Here is a 14834-nt window from a genome sequence, read left to right as displayed (position 1 = left end):
AGGGGGAACCCGCTGAGCCGGAGCTGGTGTACCGGGGCACCTTTAAGGGCCCGGGGCCGGCGCTCGCCTCCCCCGGGCCCACCTCTGAACTCTGATTGACAGCGCGCCGGGCGGGGAGGAGCGGAGGCGGCGGCGGCGGCGGGGGAGGCGCGGCGGGGCGCGGGGCGGGGCCCTCGCTTCCAGGGCGACCAATCAGGGCTCGGGGCGGGGCTCCAGACCCCGCCCCGCCCCGCCCCGCGGCCCCGCCCCGCCCCGCGGCCCCCTCCCCTCTCCTCCTTCCCGTCCTCCTCCTCCGCCGCCGCCGCCGCCTCCTCCTCGCAGGCTGTGGTTTTCTGTGTATGTTTCTGGAGTCCTGAGCCTGAGCTAAACAAAAGCAGGAGGCTGACGGGGCCGCCGGAGTTTGCGGAGACGCGGAGGAGGAGAGAGCCGGTGCTTCGCCTGCCGGCGGCCGGGGGACCTGGCTTTGGCCACAGCCCACCCCCTTTGAGATCACTCTGGCCCGGAGTGGGGGCGGGGGGCAGCGGGGGGTGGGGGGAAAGTTTGCCTGGCCATCCCCCTGCCTTCCTCTCCTTTCTCCCGATCAATGCATATTTGCAAAAGGATTAAGCCACCGATTTAAGCGCCGGGAGCCCATTTCTGCCTGGCCAAGGAGATCGGACTGAAAACCAAAAGCCAGCTCTGGTTTCTTTTCGCCAAGTGGGAAGGTGGTTTATTTTTCTTGCTTTTTGGAGTCAACACCCTTCCCCATCAGCTCTTATCCCCACCCTCACCCCGCCACCCCCACGCCCCCTCCCCCTCCCCGCGCCCCATCCTCCCACCAGCCTCTAAAGAGGCAAAGGATCTTTTTTTCTTTGGGTCTCTTTTCCCCGTCCCTGATTATCCTGAAAAGGATCTGAAGGCAGCTTGAAGGATAAAGCCTCGGTGCTCCCGGAGCCGAGCCGAGGAGCAGCACGGGAGCCGGGCTGCCTGCCTTCGGAGATGGACGAGCAGCCCCGGCTGATGCACTCCCACGCCGGGGTCGGGATGGCCGGGCACCCCGGCCTGTCCCAGCACTTGCAGGACGGGGCCGGCGGGGCCGAGGGGGAGGGCGGGAGGAAGCAGGACATCGGAGACATCTTACAGCAGATCATGACCATCACCGACCAGAGTTTGGACGAGGCGCAGGCCAGGTGAGATGGAGGTTTTCCTTTCCTTTCTGGGGTTTTGTTTTCTCCCTCTCGCGGGGAGAGACAATGGGGACCGAATCTCCGCAGCGCTTTCTTTAAAAATGTGGTTTCTCTCCCCATTTTGACAAGCAACTACATGGCGGAGGAGCAGGATTTGAAGGAGCCTGGTTATGGAAAGTGTGCTCGCCCCTGCCGAGTGTGGCTGTGCACGTCGTGCGTGTGTGTGGAGAGGCATCCGTGTGGACCCACACCAGCGGGCACGCCGAGGGGCTGCCAGCTGACCCCCAAGCGGCCCTCGGCACTTTTTACTGCTCTAAAAAAGTGTAGGAGAGCAGAATTGTCAAGTTCTGAGCAGCCGTCCGTGCCTTGGTGTTGAGGGATCGCCCAACATTAGAAATAAAATGTCCCAAGAACACTTTATTTGCAGATTTAGCTGACTCCCTCACTAATTCAGTGAGTTGGGTTTTCCCTCTCGACTTACCCCTCCAAAATTAATTTTTATCTTTTTTTTTCTCAAGCCCCCCCACCATACAAAACCACCAGAGAAGAAAAAGCAGGGCATTTCTTTGTCAGTAATCGTCAGCTACACAGAAATTATTTTACATTCCCTTAATTCTGTTTTTAGAAAAAGCTAATGGGAAGAAAGAAAAAAGATAATTTTGCTTTTAGGCATGTTTGCTAGTTTTATGAGACTCGGATTTTCAGTTTAACTTTATTGTCTCCTAATTTGAGTAGGTTTATTAACCTTCCATGACACAGTTATGTACGGTCCTTTAAAAAAGGGTGGGGGGACAGAAATCCAGCTTGCTCCTTCACCCCTGCTGCTGGCAGGACTTCGTAGGATGCAGCTGAAGAGAAACGAAAGCAGCGGGGATGTTCTGTATTTCAATACTATAGGACATGAAGCTCTTCATTAGAGAAATGTAATAAAGAAACCGGAGCCTCCGAACTTGATCCACCACCAGGCTACAGTTCTCATGTATTTTATAGAAATTTTCTTTCAAAATAAAACCCAAGTAAAGTAGCAACCCACTAACATCTTGCCCAAGGCCAAACTCCAAAGAATTAAAAAAATTTAATGACCACATATGCCTATACCCAGCTTTGTTAAATCTCCACAGTATTTTTCCTGCTTGTGCTTTGAAAATCTTTTAAACATGCATTTCAAATTTCTATAACTCGAGTGACTTAGTTATCTGGAGAAAACATATGTGGTTCTTTTTTTTCCCCTCCTAAGGGAAACAGGATTTTGAGTTGAGAGAATGAGAGGGAACAGATAAAAACACAAATGTGTGAATGCACGGTGTTGAAGCTGCACACACGCGACCCGTAAACTCAGAGGACTTGGTTCACGGGTGCCTAGAAACTTGGGGAGGTTAAAGACTTAGACTATTTTATTTATTTTAATTGAGGAAAGGTTTTTTTAAAAAATTCTGGGTGCTCTTTTTGAATTTTATTTCCTAAAGAAAAGCTAATAGGTATGGCAAATGGAATGATTCCCACTGGCCAATCTCTTTTGAATTGGAACAGATTTCTCCATTACATTGTTCCAGAAAAATACACTCAGACATACCAGTAAACTGCTTTACTAACAAGTTGGTGACATGGAAGGGGCCCTAGGAGCAGACACTCGGCTACTTTTGTAAGATTCAGTCCCTCTTTTTAGTGAAACTGAGGACAAACAGCTCTCAGCAGGTTCCCCTTCAATGGCCTAAAAGCTGAGAGGCCAGATAAAATTTGGGGACAGGGACATGGTCAGTTCTCCTTCTGTAATCCCTTGTGTGTGGGGGAGACACACTGTTTCTATATAGCTCTGTGGAGTTTTTTGTTTGCCTTTGGGCCTGTGCATGCGAGTACAATTAGGGAAACTATTTCTAGAGACTCAGAAAGATCTTAATTCAAGAGTCTTCTCATCCCTTTTTTCACCCCACACGAGAACTGACTGAATCTTTCTTTTTGGTTGAACAATGCAACTCTACTTGGCAGATGAAATGTCCTTCTTTTCCTTTTTCTTTTCCCTTTCTAATGTATATTTGTTGATTCAAAAGTAAACTATTACTATTTTGGATGCTATGCATTGTGAGTTTATTACTCCTCTGCTGTGTGGTGTAGAGAACATACTTGTAGTCTGCTCTTCTGGAGGCTGTGTGTGTTGTGTGGGTTTTTTTTTTTTTTTTAACTTTCAAAAGAATTAAAAAAGAATTGCATGTGTTTTAAGTGATAGGAGTTTCCACTTATCTTTACACATGATTTTAATTAGTAAACAGAATTCCCTTAACTAAGAGCTGCTACGATCAGTATTTTCTTTCTAAAGCACTATCATTCTGCTAAGTGATTCCATGATCAAATAGAGGGAAGGTATTGTTTTCTTCCTCAAGTGCATTCTGCATACAAACAATCAGACCCAAGAACCAGGTCAATCGCTAATCTAAAAGGCAAAATTGTATTTATTTTTTCCCCAATGGGTGGAAGGTCCTAATTGTAAATAATTGAATTTCAACACCTGCAAATAAGCAGTGTGTGCACAAGAGACGTAATGTGAACACAGAGAAATGAATTTATCCCCATATGGGTATGTTTGCCCCCTGGCAATGCATTTCCATACTCTTTAACTTGGGGACTGAAATTTTATAAATTGACAGTTCTGCTCAGAAGACCTTTCAAGCATCTTGTGTTTATGAGAATACAGGGGCATCTGTGGAATGAATTCAAACACATGGATGAATTAAATTTGAACACACGCAGACGGAGAAGCAGGCAGCTTCTAGGCTGTGGTCACCGCGTGGATTTTGCAAAACTGTTAACCTGTGTGTTTGGCTCTGTGCATCCACAGTCCTGTAAGGGATGATTGGTTTCAAAATTCCACTTTGATTACACTACTTTTAAAAATTCCCTAAATGGGCATAATTTAGGTTAGTTCTGTTCTGTAGTTAAATCCCTACTCTCTCACTGCTAATTAGCATTATTTCTTTTTCTGTGGCGGGACTTCGCATATTACGTCATAAAAACAAGTGAAGCGTGCAGCAGGGTTGGGATCAGGGTATGATTTTGGCTGAATGCTCCGGTTCCCCTGTGCCATCTCAGGAGTTTGGTGTTGGGAGTCCACCTAAGCTACCATGTTGTTGTTTTTGTTTTTGTTTTTTTTACAGAAAACATGCTTTAAACTGCCACAGAATGAAGCCTGCCTTGTTTAATGTGTTGTGTGAAATCAAAGAGAAAACAGGTAGGAATGAGAATCCAATATTTTGGCATTTTCTTCGGCCAGTTGAATCACTTAACCTGCAATCATGAATGTCGTATTTAAAATCAGAATTTCAGAATGAAAGTGCTGATTGCCCAATCTCTAATACCAAGTCCAGTAGTACAGGTTTGTTTTCCTTAACTCTTTCTCCACCCTTTTGAAAATTGAGGCTAAAACGTAGGTTCTGAAGGAAAATTCGTAGAATGGTGTGTCTTTGGGGAAAAGTATGAAAGTGTCCATTTCCTGAAAGAATGTACCTTGGCCCATAATTAAAACCCCAATTTATTTTGTGGCGTTGGGCTGGAGCAGAACTGTTTAAAGTTTCTTTTTTCCCCTCTTTTGCTTATACTTATACAAAGAGCAGGCTAGAGGCTGTCAACAGAAAGTGTTGTCAAATACCTTTGTGGGAAGCGCCTTCCAACAGTACCTCTCCGCCTTGGCCTGGGATTTCCTAGCGGGTGAGAGGTAGAGCACACTGCCTAGAGAGCCCTGGCTCTTGTTCCGCTCTCTAGGCCTCATATCATGGACTAACACACTTAGAACACACCCCAGGAGGGCATTTAAATTTTAAAGCAACAATTAAAAAATAGCAGTCATCAATCAGAGATGTTCTTAAACAGCAGGTGCTGTGGGAAGGACATTTAGCACCATCCTCTTGTTTGTTTACTTTAATCCTTAATTTTCCAAAGTGGCTAAATCTCTCCCTTGTAAGGAGAAAGAGTTTGAAAGACGATCTGAAGCCATGGCATAGAGATGAGAGACCTGTCTACATACTGGGGCAGCTTCTGCTGGGCTCTGACTCCTGCTCCCTTTGAAGCAGCGCAAAGTACCTGACATCCTACTTATTTATTTATTTTTTACAACAAGGACTGTAACAGTCAATAATTCATATCTAAACCATATAAACAAGGGCATGACATGAATGAAAGTGACAATAAATATGATGGCATGCCCGGTTGATATACATTGATAGTTACACAGAAAGGGGGCAGGGAGGGCCAGCGCCAAGGTGGCTTTTTTTGGGGGAGCTTTCTGTGTTTCTCCTTTAAAAAATAAATAGTTTCAAGATGTGATTGTTGATTGAGTTCGTGATTACTTGGGCTTCAAATGCGTGGAATCAGCAAGCCGCTCTTTGCTGGGTGTTCTTTATGGTGTGCTGGTATCCAGACAAAGCACCTGGGCCATGCTGCCTGGACTTGCTTGTCTTCCAGGTCGCCTTGCCAGTGAGGGACCTATTGCAAAACGGCTAGCTGCAGTTTTTGGCTGGGAGACACTTCTTACGAGACTCATGGATTGTGCATACGAATATCACAAGGGCTTTTCTCAGTTCGTGACCATTTTTAGTTTTTTTTCCCCTCAGGAGTACATGTATATATATGTCTCTATTTTTCTCCTCTCTCCTTTTGTCTTCCTTTTTCTTTGATCAATAATGCTCATTCACTTTTAATGCTGGTTTGTTAAAATTTGCTTCTAATTAAGTATGAGTTTCTTCTGATCTTGGATCATAAAATGCAGAATCAAATAGAAAGAAATATGTAATAGTCCAGACTGAGAGAGTTTATTTTTGAAGATACTTTTTTTCAGATTTTCATTGAGAGGCAGCCTGTCAGGGCACTTAATGTACACTGTGGCAAGAGTGTTCAATTCTAGCCTCGTAATTAAAACCTACCGAGGCAGTAGATCAAAGTGGGTGGTGGGAGTCAGGTGGGGGTCAGGAGTTGGCGCCTTGTTGTTACGGGTTAAGGCCTGGAGGGGCAAAGCAAGTGTGGTGGCCTAAATAACATTTTAAAGATGCGATTTATGGTTGGAATACATATTTTGGTTTTTAAAATTTTATGTCAACACACTTCATCTTTGGAAATTCAAAAAATATCTAAGTTGTGTGTGTTGTGTCTAGAATAATGTACTTAGAAAATAGCTTATAAAATAATGTAAATCAAAAGTTTAAAGATACTTGTGCCCTCCGTTAAGAAAGAAACACGCACATGCACACAGGCGTCGCACACACGGAGTTTGCGTCTGAGGGGACACCTTGAGTGAAAGTTAGAGAGAGACCAAGATGTCCCCCTCCTGGCCTTCAACTTGTGGGGAGGGGCTGAGGGAAGAAGGGGCGCTGCTGGGGAATCTGAGAGCTGTGTTGGATGGAGGTGTCAGCCATGGGTGATCCTCCAGGGGCCCAGCCTCCTCTGGGCTCTCAGAGGCTGCAGACCCCTGCCCCAGGCCAGCGTGTCCTCCGTATCCTCCGTGGGGTTGGTGTAAGTCTATGTGAAGCCCCCTCTGCCCTCTTGGTGCTGAGCTAGAAACATGGAAGGCGGCTCCAGCCAGCAGCTCCCGCCTCCTGTGCCTGGCCCTTCCGGGCCTTCAAGCCCTTTGGTGGGAACAGGGCTCCTGAGCTCCACCCAGCCCTGCCGAGGTCGCCCTGTGTCATGGGCTCGGTCACTTGTTCTACTCTGACCTGAAGTTCACACATCGGCCTGGCCTTCAGAGCCCTGCCGGGGAGCCGGCCGTCCTGTCCAGCCCTGCTTTTGGTTTTAGGTTTCTGTACGTGACTTGTAGTTGGGAGACTCAGGAGTGAATGGCGTGTCTTAACCCCTTTTGGAACTTTCAAAAACAGGCGCCATACCTGAGGTAGGCAGCGGGGTCTGAATTACAGTTGATTGATGGGTGTTTAAGTCAGAAATTACTGTGGGGACACTTGAAAAAGAAGAGCCCCTGTGTCTGCTTGCTTCAGAGTGTAAGTTTTTATTTTGATACTTTTTTTGCTTTTTAAAAATAAATGCCAAGATAAAAGAAAGCCATAAAAAAGCTCAGGGAGCATATTCCAGACAGCAGCAAGAAAGCCCTGTCAAGACCACAGTGTGAAGATTTCAAGTGGCTTTTATCTGCACACTCATTCGGGAACCCAGAGACTCGACATGCAGTCTTGGGCCATTTAGTGGCACGTTTTCTTTTGTTTTTAAAAGAACGGTTCCTGGTCTCCTGATACAGGGGAGCTCAGGCGTGCACAGGTGTATGGGGTGGCAAGCGGGCTGGCGGGTGCAGGGGAAGAGGAGAAAAGCCAAACACATTGCATTTCTTTAATAAAAAAAAAAAAAGGAGGAGGAGGAGGAGGAGGAGGAGGAGGGGAGAAAGAAAGAAAGAAAGAAAGAAAGAAAGAAAGAAAGAAAGAAAGAAAGAAAGAGACTCAGAATATATTTTTAAACATTGCTTGGTTTTTAAATTTTTATTTCTGGGTCAACATCATGCAGGTTTAAAAATTGCAAAAAGAAAAAAAAATAGATGTCATTTACTAGGAAGAATATTTATAGATAGCAATGAGTAGTTGCAATTGTGAATAGTTTTTAATTTTAGAATATAATAGCTATATATGGTGCATTTCAGCCAATTTTCCTCAGTGCATAATCTGTACTGAAGTTAAGTCGAATAATTGGAGGAGGTTAAAAAATTATTTTTTGCTTCCTCATCCCCCTTTGTTCTCTCTCTTTCCCTTTGCTGTGTTCAATTAACACCCCCATCACGGAACTGTGGGGTGTTTTTAAGTCTACTACTGTATTTCTTTTTTGACACCTCCCTTATTATTCTTGCCTGACTCTTCTTTTTAATATGGCAATTACATTATGGGACTTCTACTCCTCTCCTCTCCTCTCCTCTTAAAAGCATTGTAGAATAGTGTGTGTGTATGTGTGTGTGTGTGTGTGTGTGTGTGTGTGTGTGTGTTGGGCCCCAATGGAAGGAAGCTGTATATTGCAGGGAGTAATTCTGATGGCTTTAGTCCGTGAGCAGAACAGACTGAAATGACTTCAGGGAGGTTAGAGCAGCCCAGATCAGATTCCTTTTGGACTTCAGGCAGGACTTAACTTTTTGTAGAAGCTCATCTGTAGCAGGTAAATGCAAATTTTTCTTTTTCTAATAAGAGAATACAAGAATTTGGTCCTTTTTAAAAATTATTTTATTAATAATAATGAAGTATAGAATATTTTATTATTATTATTATTTTTATTATCATCATCATTTTGGTAGCAAGGACTGAGAGAAGGCACACCTGAGGGAAGGTGCGAGCCAGTTTTACTGTGCGCCCGCTGCTCAGGCGGCAGGCGATAGCAGTCCTGTGGCCGGGCGCTGCCATGTGGAATGGCGTGGACATGCGCTGTACCCTATAGTCGAGTCTCGGGAATGCGGGGACAGGATGTGTGCTGAGCTTGGGACCACAAGGCCCCTTCTCTCCATGTTTTAGAAATGGGTTTAGAAAAATGCTGCTTTTGAGAGGTGGGGAGAAGGAAGTGGAGAGGGCTTGGTCAGCTGCCAGGAGATTCTCCTGGACTCTAGGAGTGGCTTGTGAGGGAGGGCGGGAGAGCTGTGGCCCGGGGCTGTGAGCCAGCCTGGCTGGGTGGAGGGGTCGTCACCTGCCCCTGTTCAGCTGCCTCTACCCACTGCACGGGCTTCTGCTCGTCTTCTATTGACACCAGGAACTTTTCCATGTTTTTGGCAAATTTGCAAAAATATTTACAAATAAAATAACCAAAACCTGGTATTAAACACACGGAAATAGAAAGCCCTTTTGATTTTAAAGCATAAGCCTGGCTTCTTCTGAAACATGGTTTACTTCCTGCATGCCTTAGGAACGCTGATCCTTGATTTTGTTTTCAAACATCTTTTAGATGCTGCTGTGTTTGAACTTAGTGAAGTAGATGTCGATATATGTTTATTGATTTTCTTTAAAAAACAAAGTTCACCCCAAGCACCGTGAGCAAAGTACTCTGCCAGCCCCAGCCCCAAAGACACCGCTATTCTCATGACCTAGAGGGGCACCTGCCCAGGTGCTGCCCGACCGACCTGGGCTAGAGGACTGTAGTGGCCCCGGCCCACATCTGCCCCTTACCTGAGACACTGTGTGAGAGCCAAGGAATGCAGTAATTGATGAATAGCATAAATGGAGGGTTAATGAGTTGTTTGCAAAGCCCTTGGAGCTCCCCGGGTTATATAAATAAAAGATGCTGTTTCATATAATAAATTATCTCCAAACTCATCTTCTACTCCATTTCACAATCTGTCCTTGCATTAACCCTTCCTGGCCAAAGAGACATATTCTCTAGCGGTCCAGGACTAAATAATGGGGTAGGCAGTTCTCTGTCTGCATCTTTGCCCATCTATGTCTCAGGGACCTCACTTCTCAGAACTGGGCAGAGTGACTCCCAGAAGGAAAAGGAGAGTCTAGGTACGGACGGTCAGTTTTACAGACCCCGCTGCCTGTTGGCAGAACAGGCCGGCCAGCTTCACTCACCAGAAGGTCTCATGCTTCCTAAAACTGTCCTCGGTTACTCAGGGAAGTCAAGACCCCAACAGGGGGAGATCCATCCTTGGGTTCCCACTGTAGCTTCACCTGGGCCCTCCTGGTACTCTGTCGCTAACTGGGCCTGGGGGTAGATGGGTCAGCCCATGCTCATTCTGGACTTACTGCTGGGCAGTTCTAACCCACAGGCAAATGGCTTATTTTAGGAGGAACTACCACAGTGATGTAGGAACTTGACCTCTAAACCAGAGTCCTTGGTTTGTGCCCCACATCTGTGACTTCTCATCTCTATGACGTTATTCACGTTACTAGACCTCTCTGTGCCTTTTCCTTATCTATGAAATAGAGATCACTGGGATGAGTGTCTCAAGTGTGGTTGGAGGACTAAATGAGGTCAGGTATGTAAATTACAGTGCCTGGCACGGTCCATGCTGTTGGCTTTTATTATTTCTGTCCTGTTTTCTTACATGAAAAAGAGGCTTACACCAGATGGTCCCTAAAGACTGAGCCAATTCCAAGACTGATTCCATGCCGAAAAGAGACAAAAATTGCTGAATTTAAGATTTGCTTCCTTTTGTTTTTCTTGCTATTCTCCTAAAGTGAAAGCTGTATCTGGCCAGAAGGCTGGGACTAGGGTGGAAGCCGCGGGGGCAGGAGAGGAGGGAACTGCAGAGAAAGCTTCTTAATCACCTACAGACTGGACAGGAACCACCTCAACATCTAGAGTTGCAGCCTGAGCCCCGGCAGCTGGAGGGGCCGTGTGGTCTCCGTCCCGAATACTTTCTCTCTGAAGTCATAGAGGCCATCCGTGGGACCTGCCGGGGCTCCAGGGAGGAGAAGTACATGAAGTAAGTGCAGGGCAGCTCAACCTTTCCTGTGTTCTGAGATGTCCCTGACTTAAGAAAAGTGATGTCTTTGTCATAAGGGAGAGCTTTGACACAAAACAGGAATATTCTTCGTTTTTTACAGGTTTCTTGAAGTATGTTTTTTACCCCATGAAATTCATCAATTAAAACAACAACAACAATAACAAACAACAACAAAAAAACAACAACAAAAAGAAAATAACAAAAAGAAAGAAAAACAGTTCAGTGGTTTTTAGAATATTCACGAAGTGGTGTGCTCATCACCACAATCTAATGTTCAGACATCTTTATCCCCCCCCCCCCCCCCCCCCACCAGTCAGTGCCTGTTCTCCTTTGGTGAGCTCCTGAGGAGGGTGTGTCTGCACTGTCTCTGTGGATTTTGCCTATTCTGGATATTTCCCATTGGACAACCATACCACACGTGGCTCTCTGACTGTTCTGCTTAGCGTCCATCCAGGGTCTATCCATGTGTGGCAGCACGTGGCTGCACTTCATGCCTTTTTCACAGCTAGATAATATGCCACTGTGCAGGCTCACTGCACTTGTGCCTCTCTTCACCAGCTGATGGGTGCACAAGCCCTTGGGAACGATGCTGTGGATGTTTGCAGACTGGTTTTGTGTGTGGACATGCTTTCTCTGGATGTAGGAATGGAGTTGCTGTGTCATATGGTAATGCTACATTTTGGTTTTGAGGAACCCAGACCCTCTCCCAGATTGTCTGCAGTGCATGCCACCTCCTCCCCCTCCCCCTCTTCCTAATGAGCACAGCCCTAACAGTGGGTGAGACGGGTGTTCCGCTCCCAGCATTCCCTTTCCCCACTTTCTCAATCAAGGACATCTCCTTTCTTATACAGTGAAGGACTATGTTGTGGTTTTTGTCTCCTTTTGGTCAATATTTACTCTAGGGGAAAATATTATGAACACATTTTTTGATTTGAATTATGCATGGTCAGGATTTATGTGAAGCCTCTCTCAGAACAATTTGCATTGTAAAGAGGTGAAAAGTAAAGTCAAAGGAATGAATCTCTAAGCTGGAATGTCAGTGTCAGGTTCCTGGAGAGGAAGACACTGAGGAGCAGTCTAGTGTGAGAGAGCGAGAGACCCTGAGTCCCACACGTGGTGGGACTCAGCTTGCAGTGTTGTCATCTGACCTAACTGGCTCCATTGCCTCCACTGGACAGTGACATGGTTCTTGCTGGGTAGGGTGCTTGACCAGCTGAACAGGGCGCTGATGCACAGAACGGGGTTCAAGATGTGCTCAACTAATGAGAGCCACGCTTGTTCTGAAGCCCTGGCTCAGATGTTTGGCCTCTGCTCTCTGCCCTTGGGCCTGTCTCTTGGGTTGGATGTGTCACCAGCCCTGCTCTGGAGTTTCGTGGCTCACTGGAATGCTTGCTCACCTGCTTTTATGAGAAATGTTTGTCTGTAGAGGAGAAAAATAAGAGTTGGACAAAGCTCAGCAAAAGGTCCCCGACACTCCCTCCTCTCCAGCCAGAGTTCTGGGAGAAGTCCTTGGGACTTCAGTGAGCCCTCGTGTAATTCTGAATTTAATGATTGACATTTTCTGGTAGCCCCTATTATTAAAATAAATAAATAAATAAATAAATAAATAAACAAACAAAAACAAAACTGAAAATAAACAGAATTAATTTTAATTATGCATTTAATTTGGCCTAAATATATCTAAAGTACCTTAACCTGCAGTCATCGTAAGCATTCTTAATGAGGTGCTTTGCATTCTGTCTTGCACTAAGGCTTTGGAATCCCCTGGGTAGTTCATACTTACAGCACACCTTCCTTTGGTCGTATTTCAGCTGCTCAGCAGCCACGTGTGCTGGTCGCTGCCATTCTGGGCGGCACAGCCACAGGAGGGTTGTTGGGGCACCAAGCTTGCTTTCTTCCTTTTTTGGCTTGGTTTTGCATTCCAAGGAAGACACATGTTGCTCCCTGCTCAAGCCTGATCTGGCAAATCTGTAGCAAGTGTGGTTGGTTCCTGGTGGACAGCACCAGAGTACCAAACACCCAGGCACCTCTTACTGGCAGGGGCCTCCCCCACACACTCAAGGTCACAGGGTGCCGGGACCCAGTGGTTCTGGGGCATGCCTTCTCTTTTCATTCTTTCTTTCCATCAAACCTCATTTTATGCTTTGTTTCTATATCCTTAATGAAATCTGGAATGTACCCTAAAATAGGCTGCATGAGCCAAACAGCCTCTGTGGGTTTTTTAGCCAAAACACAGAGAATAAAGTATAGAAGAGTCCATGGTGTGGCAAAAGTTTGCAGGTCCCACACCAGGCGTCCCAAGGCTCAGCGCCAACGAGTCCCTGCTGGCATGTTATTCTGAGGAATCCATTAACCTCTGGGTTCAGGTTTTCTTGTCCACAGAAGGGGTGACTCCAGAGAGCCACTAATCTGATCCCCTTTCCTTGGGTCATGAGCCCCAACATGATCCCTGCTGAGACTCGGTTCATTGGAGGGAAGGCAGGGTGAGCGTGTATAAGAGGAAAGTCCTTTTCGTGTTATGGCAGTTCTGAGCCTAGGAATCCTGGTATCTTTTTGTGGACAGTCACGTAAAACTGGTTGTGGTGGTGGTAAAGCTTCCATCAATCAAGTAAATCAGAGAATGCAAACAGGGAGGGAGAATCCTAGTGGAATCTGAGAAATGCTCATTATTGACACACACTCAGCATCATAGTTGCAAGGCCAGTTTGAGGCCAGTCCCAGTCTAACCCACCTTGTTGATGGTGTCTGAATGCAAGTAGTGCCTCCACACACTCCTCTGAAGCTGTTGGAAATGGCTTTCCACTGCCTTTTAGGCTGCACAGGGGTTTGTGGCTGCAGGAAGTGCAGAGGCCTCTTTTGAGTTCACGTGGTGGAGGGCAGGACAGAGGAAGACTGGCTTGGTTTTCACCTTGGAATCTTGGCGTTACTGGGCCACCATTTGCCTCAGCTGAAACACTGAAATAATTTGTTTCCCACCTACGCGTCAGCGAGGCTTCTGGAGGCTTCAAGTGAGGATATTTAGAAAGTGTTTGCATCTCCAAGAAAGGGTGGCCAGGGAGTGAGAGGAAAAACTTACCTATTTGTCTTGCTTTGAGATGATTGAATCTGCCAGTAGGTCAAAGGAATACATTTACCCAGTGGCCTGTGCGGGTTGGGTGGAGGGAGAGCAGCCAGTCCTTCCTTCGGAGGGTTTAGGTGATTTGAGACCTCAAGTGTTGTCGCCCTAAGAGAATCCTTATAATCACCATTGTTAATAGAATTAAAACTTTGCATTTATCCCTTGTTCCTGACAAAGAAAGCCTCTCTGAGGCTGGAGGAGCGCAGCCTGCGGGTTCTGAAAGGCCTGCTGGGTGTGGGCTGCAGACCCTAATCCCCCGGCACATTTGCATGTGAGGCTGGGGGCGCGCACCCTGCGAACATTAACCAACACTTAAAAACAAAGAGCGGGCCGCTGGCGCGCAGCTTCCTTTGTGCGCCTCCCTACCAGGGTGCTGTAATCCCTCACCCCTTTCCAGGGGACCGCCTGGCGGGGCGCGGCGGGGAGAGCTGCGGCCCGGAGCAGGCCGCGCCGTGGCCACGTCGTGTAGGAATGCTTTAAGCCGCTGGGTCCTGAGGCCGATGGGGAGGACGCGGGGAAACCCGGGAAAGAAAAACCCGACCGCCGCAAACCCCGAGCGCGGGCGCGCGTTCGCTCGGCCCCGGGAGGAGACGGCGCCGCGGTCCCGGGCGTCTGCGGGCCGGATCGCGAACCGAACTTCTGAGCCGGCCCCGCGGGCGGGCGGGCGGGGCGAGCGGCGGGCTCCTGGGGCCGAGGCCGAGCGGCGCGGGCGGCGGCGAGGCCCGGGACCCGCGGAGGCCCGCGGACTCGGCGCGGCGGCCCAGGAGGCCGCGAGGCCGGCGCTCGCCCGCTGTTCCCTGGCCGCCGCGGCTGCTCTCCCCGCGCGCCCCGAGGCCCGGCCCCGGCTGGGCGCGTCTCCTCCCGCCGCTCGGCGCCTCGCTCGGCCTCGCGGGGTCCCGGCGAAGCGCGGCCGCGCCACCTCCTTCGCCGCCGCGCTACCTCCTTCGCCGCCGCGCTCTGCTCCGCAGGAGGGAGAGGGCCGCGCCCGGAGACCCGGTCCGGGGCTCACCGACCGACCCTCGCGGCGGCCGTGCGCACCAGCCCGCAGCGGGGCCTGCGACGCACCCCGAAGGGGTCCTGCCCTGGGCCCGGAGCCCCCTTTCCCGCGGGTAGAGTGCAGATGGCCCTGGCCCTGGTATTACACACGGAG

At 48.1% G+C, this 14834-nt stretch overlaps 1 protein-coding gene across 3 annotated transcripts in view; it reads left to right on the top strand.

Annotated features, from left to right (window-relative positions):
- Positions 1–281: 281 nt before the first annotated feature.
- Positions 282–14834, top strand: part of PBX1 (PBX homeobox 1) — a 244509-nt gene continuing 229956 nt past the window's right edge. For 2 of the 3 annotated variants that reach the window (XM_081297029.1, XM_081297026.1), the window contains exons 1-3: positions 283–704; positions 890–1169; positions 4316–4389. In XM_081297029.1, coding sequence (XP_081153155.1) covers positions 979–1169; positions 4316–4389 — 265 coding nt within the window. In that variant the 5' untranslated portion in view covers positions 283–704; positions 890–978. Of the gene's footprint in view, positions 705–889; positions 1170–4315; positions 4390–14834 lie in introns of all 3 variants that reach the window. The other variant, XM_081297027.1, reaches the window with a different exon arrangement.

The sequence above is a fragment of the Spermophilus citellus genome, assembly GCF_964194105.1.
Source record: "Spermophilus citellus genome assembly, chromosome: 6".
In the NCBI taxonomy this organism is placed as follows: domain Eukaryota; kingdom Metazoa; phylum Chordata; class Mammalia; order Rodentia; family Sciuridae; genus Spermophilus; species Spermophilus citellus.
This window is presented reverse-complemented; position numbering and strand designations above follow the sequence as displayed.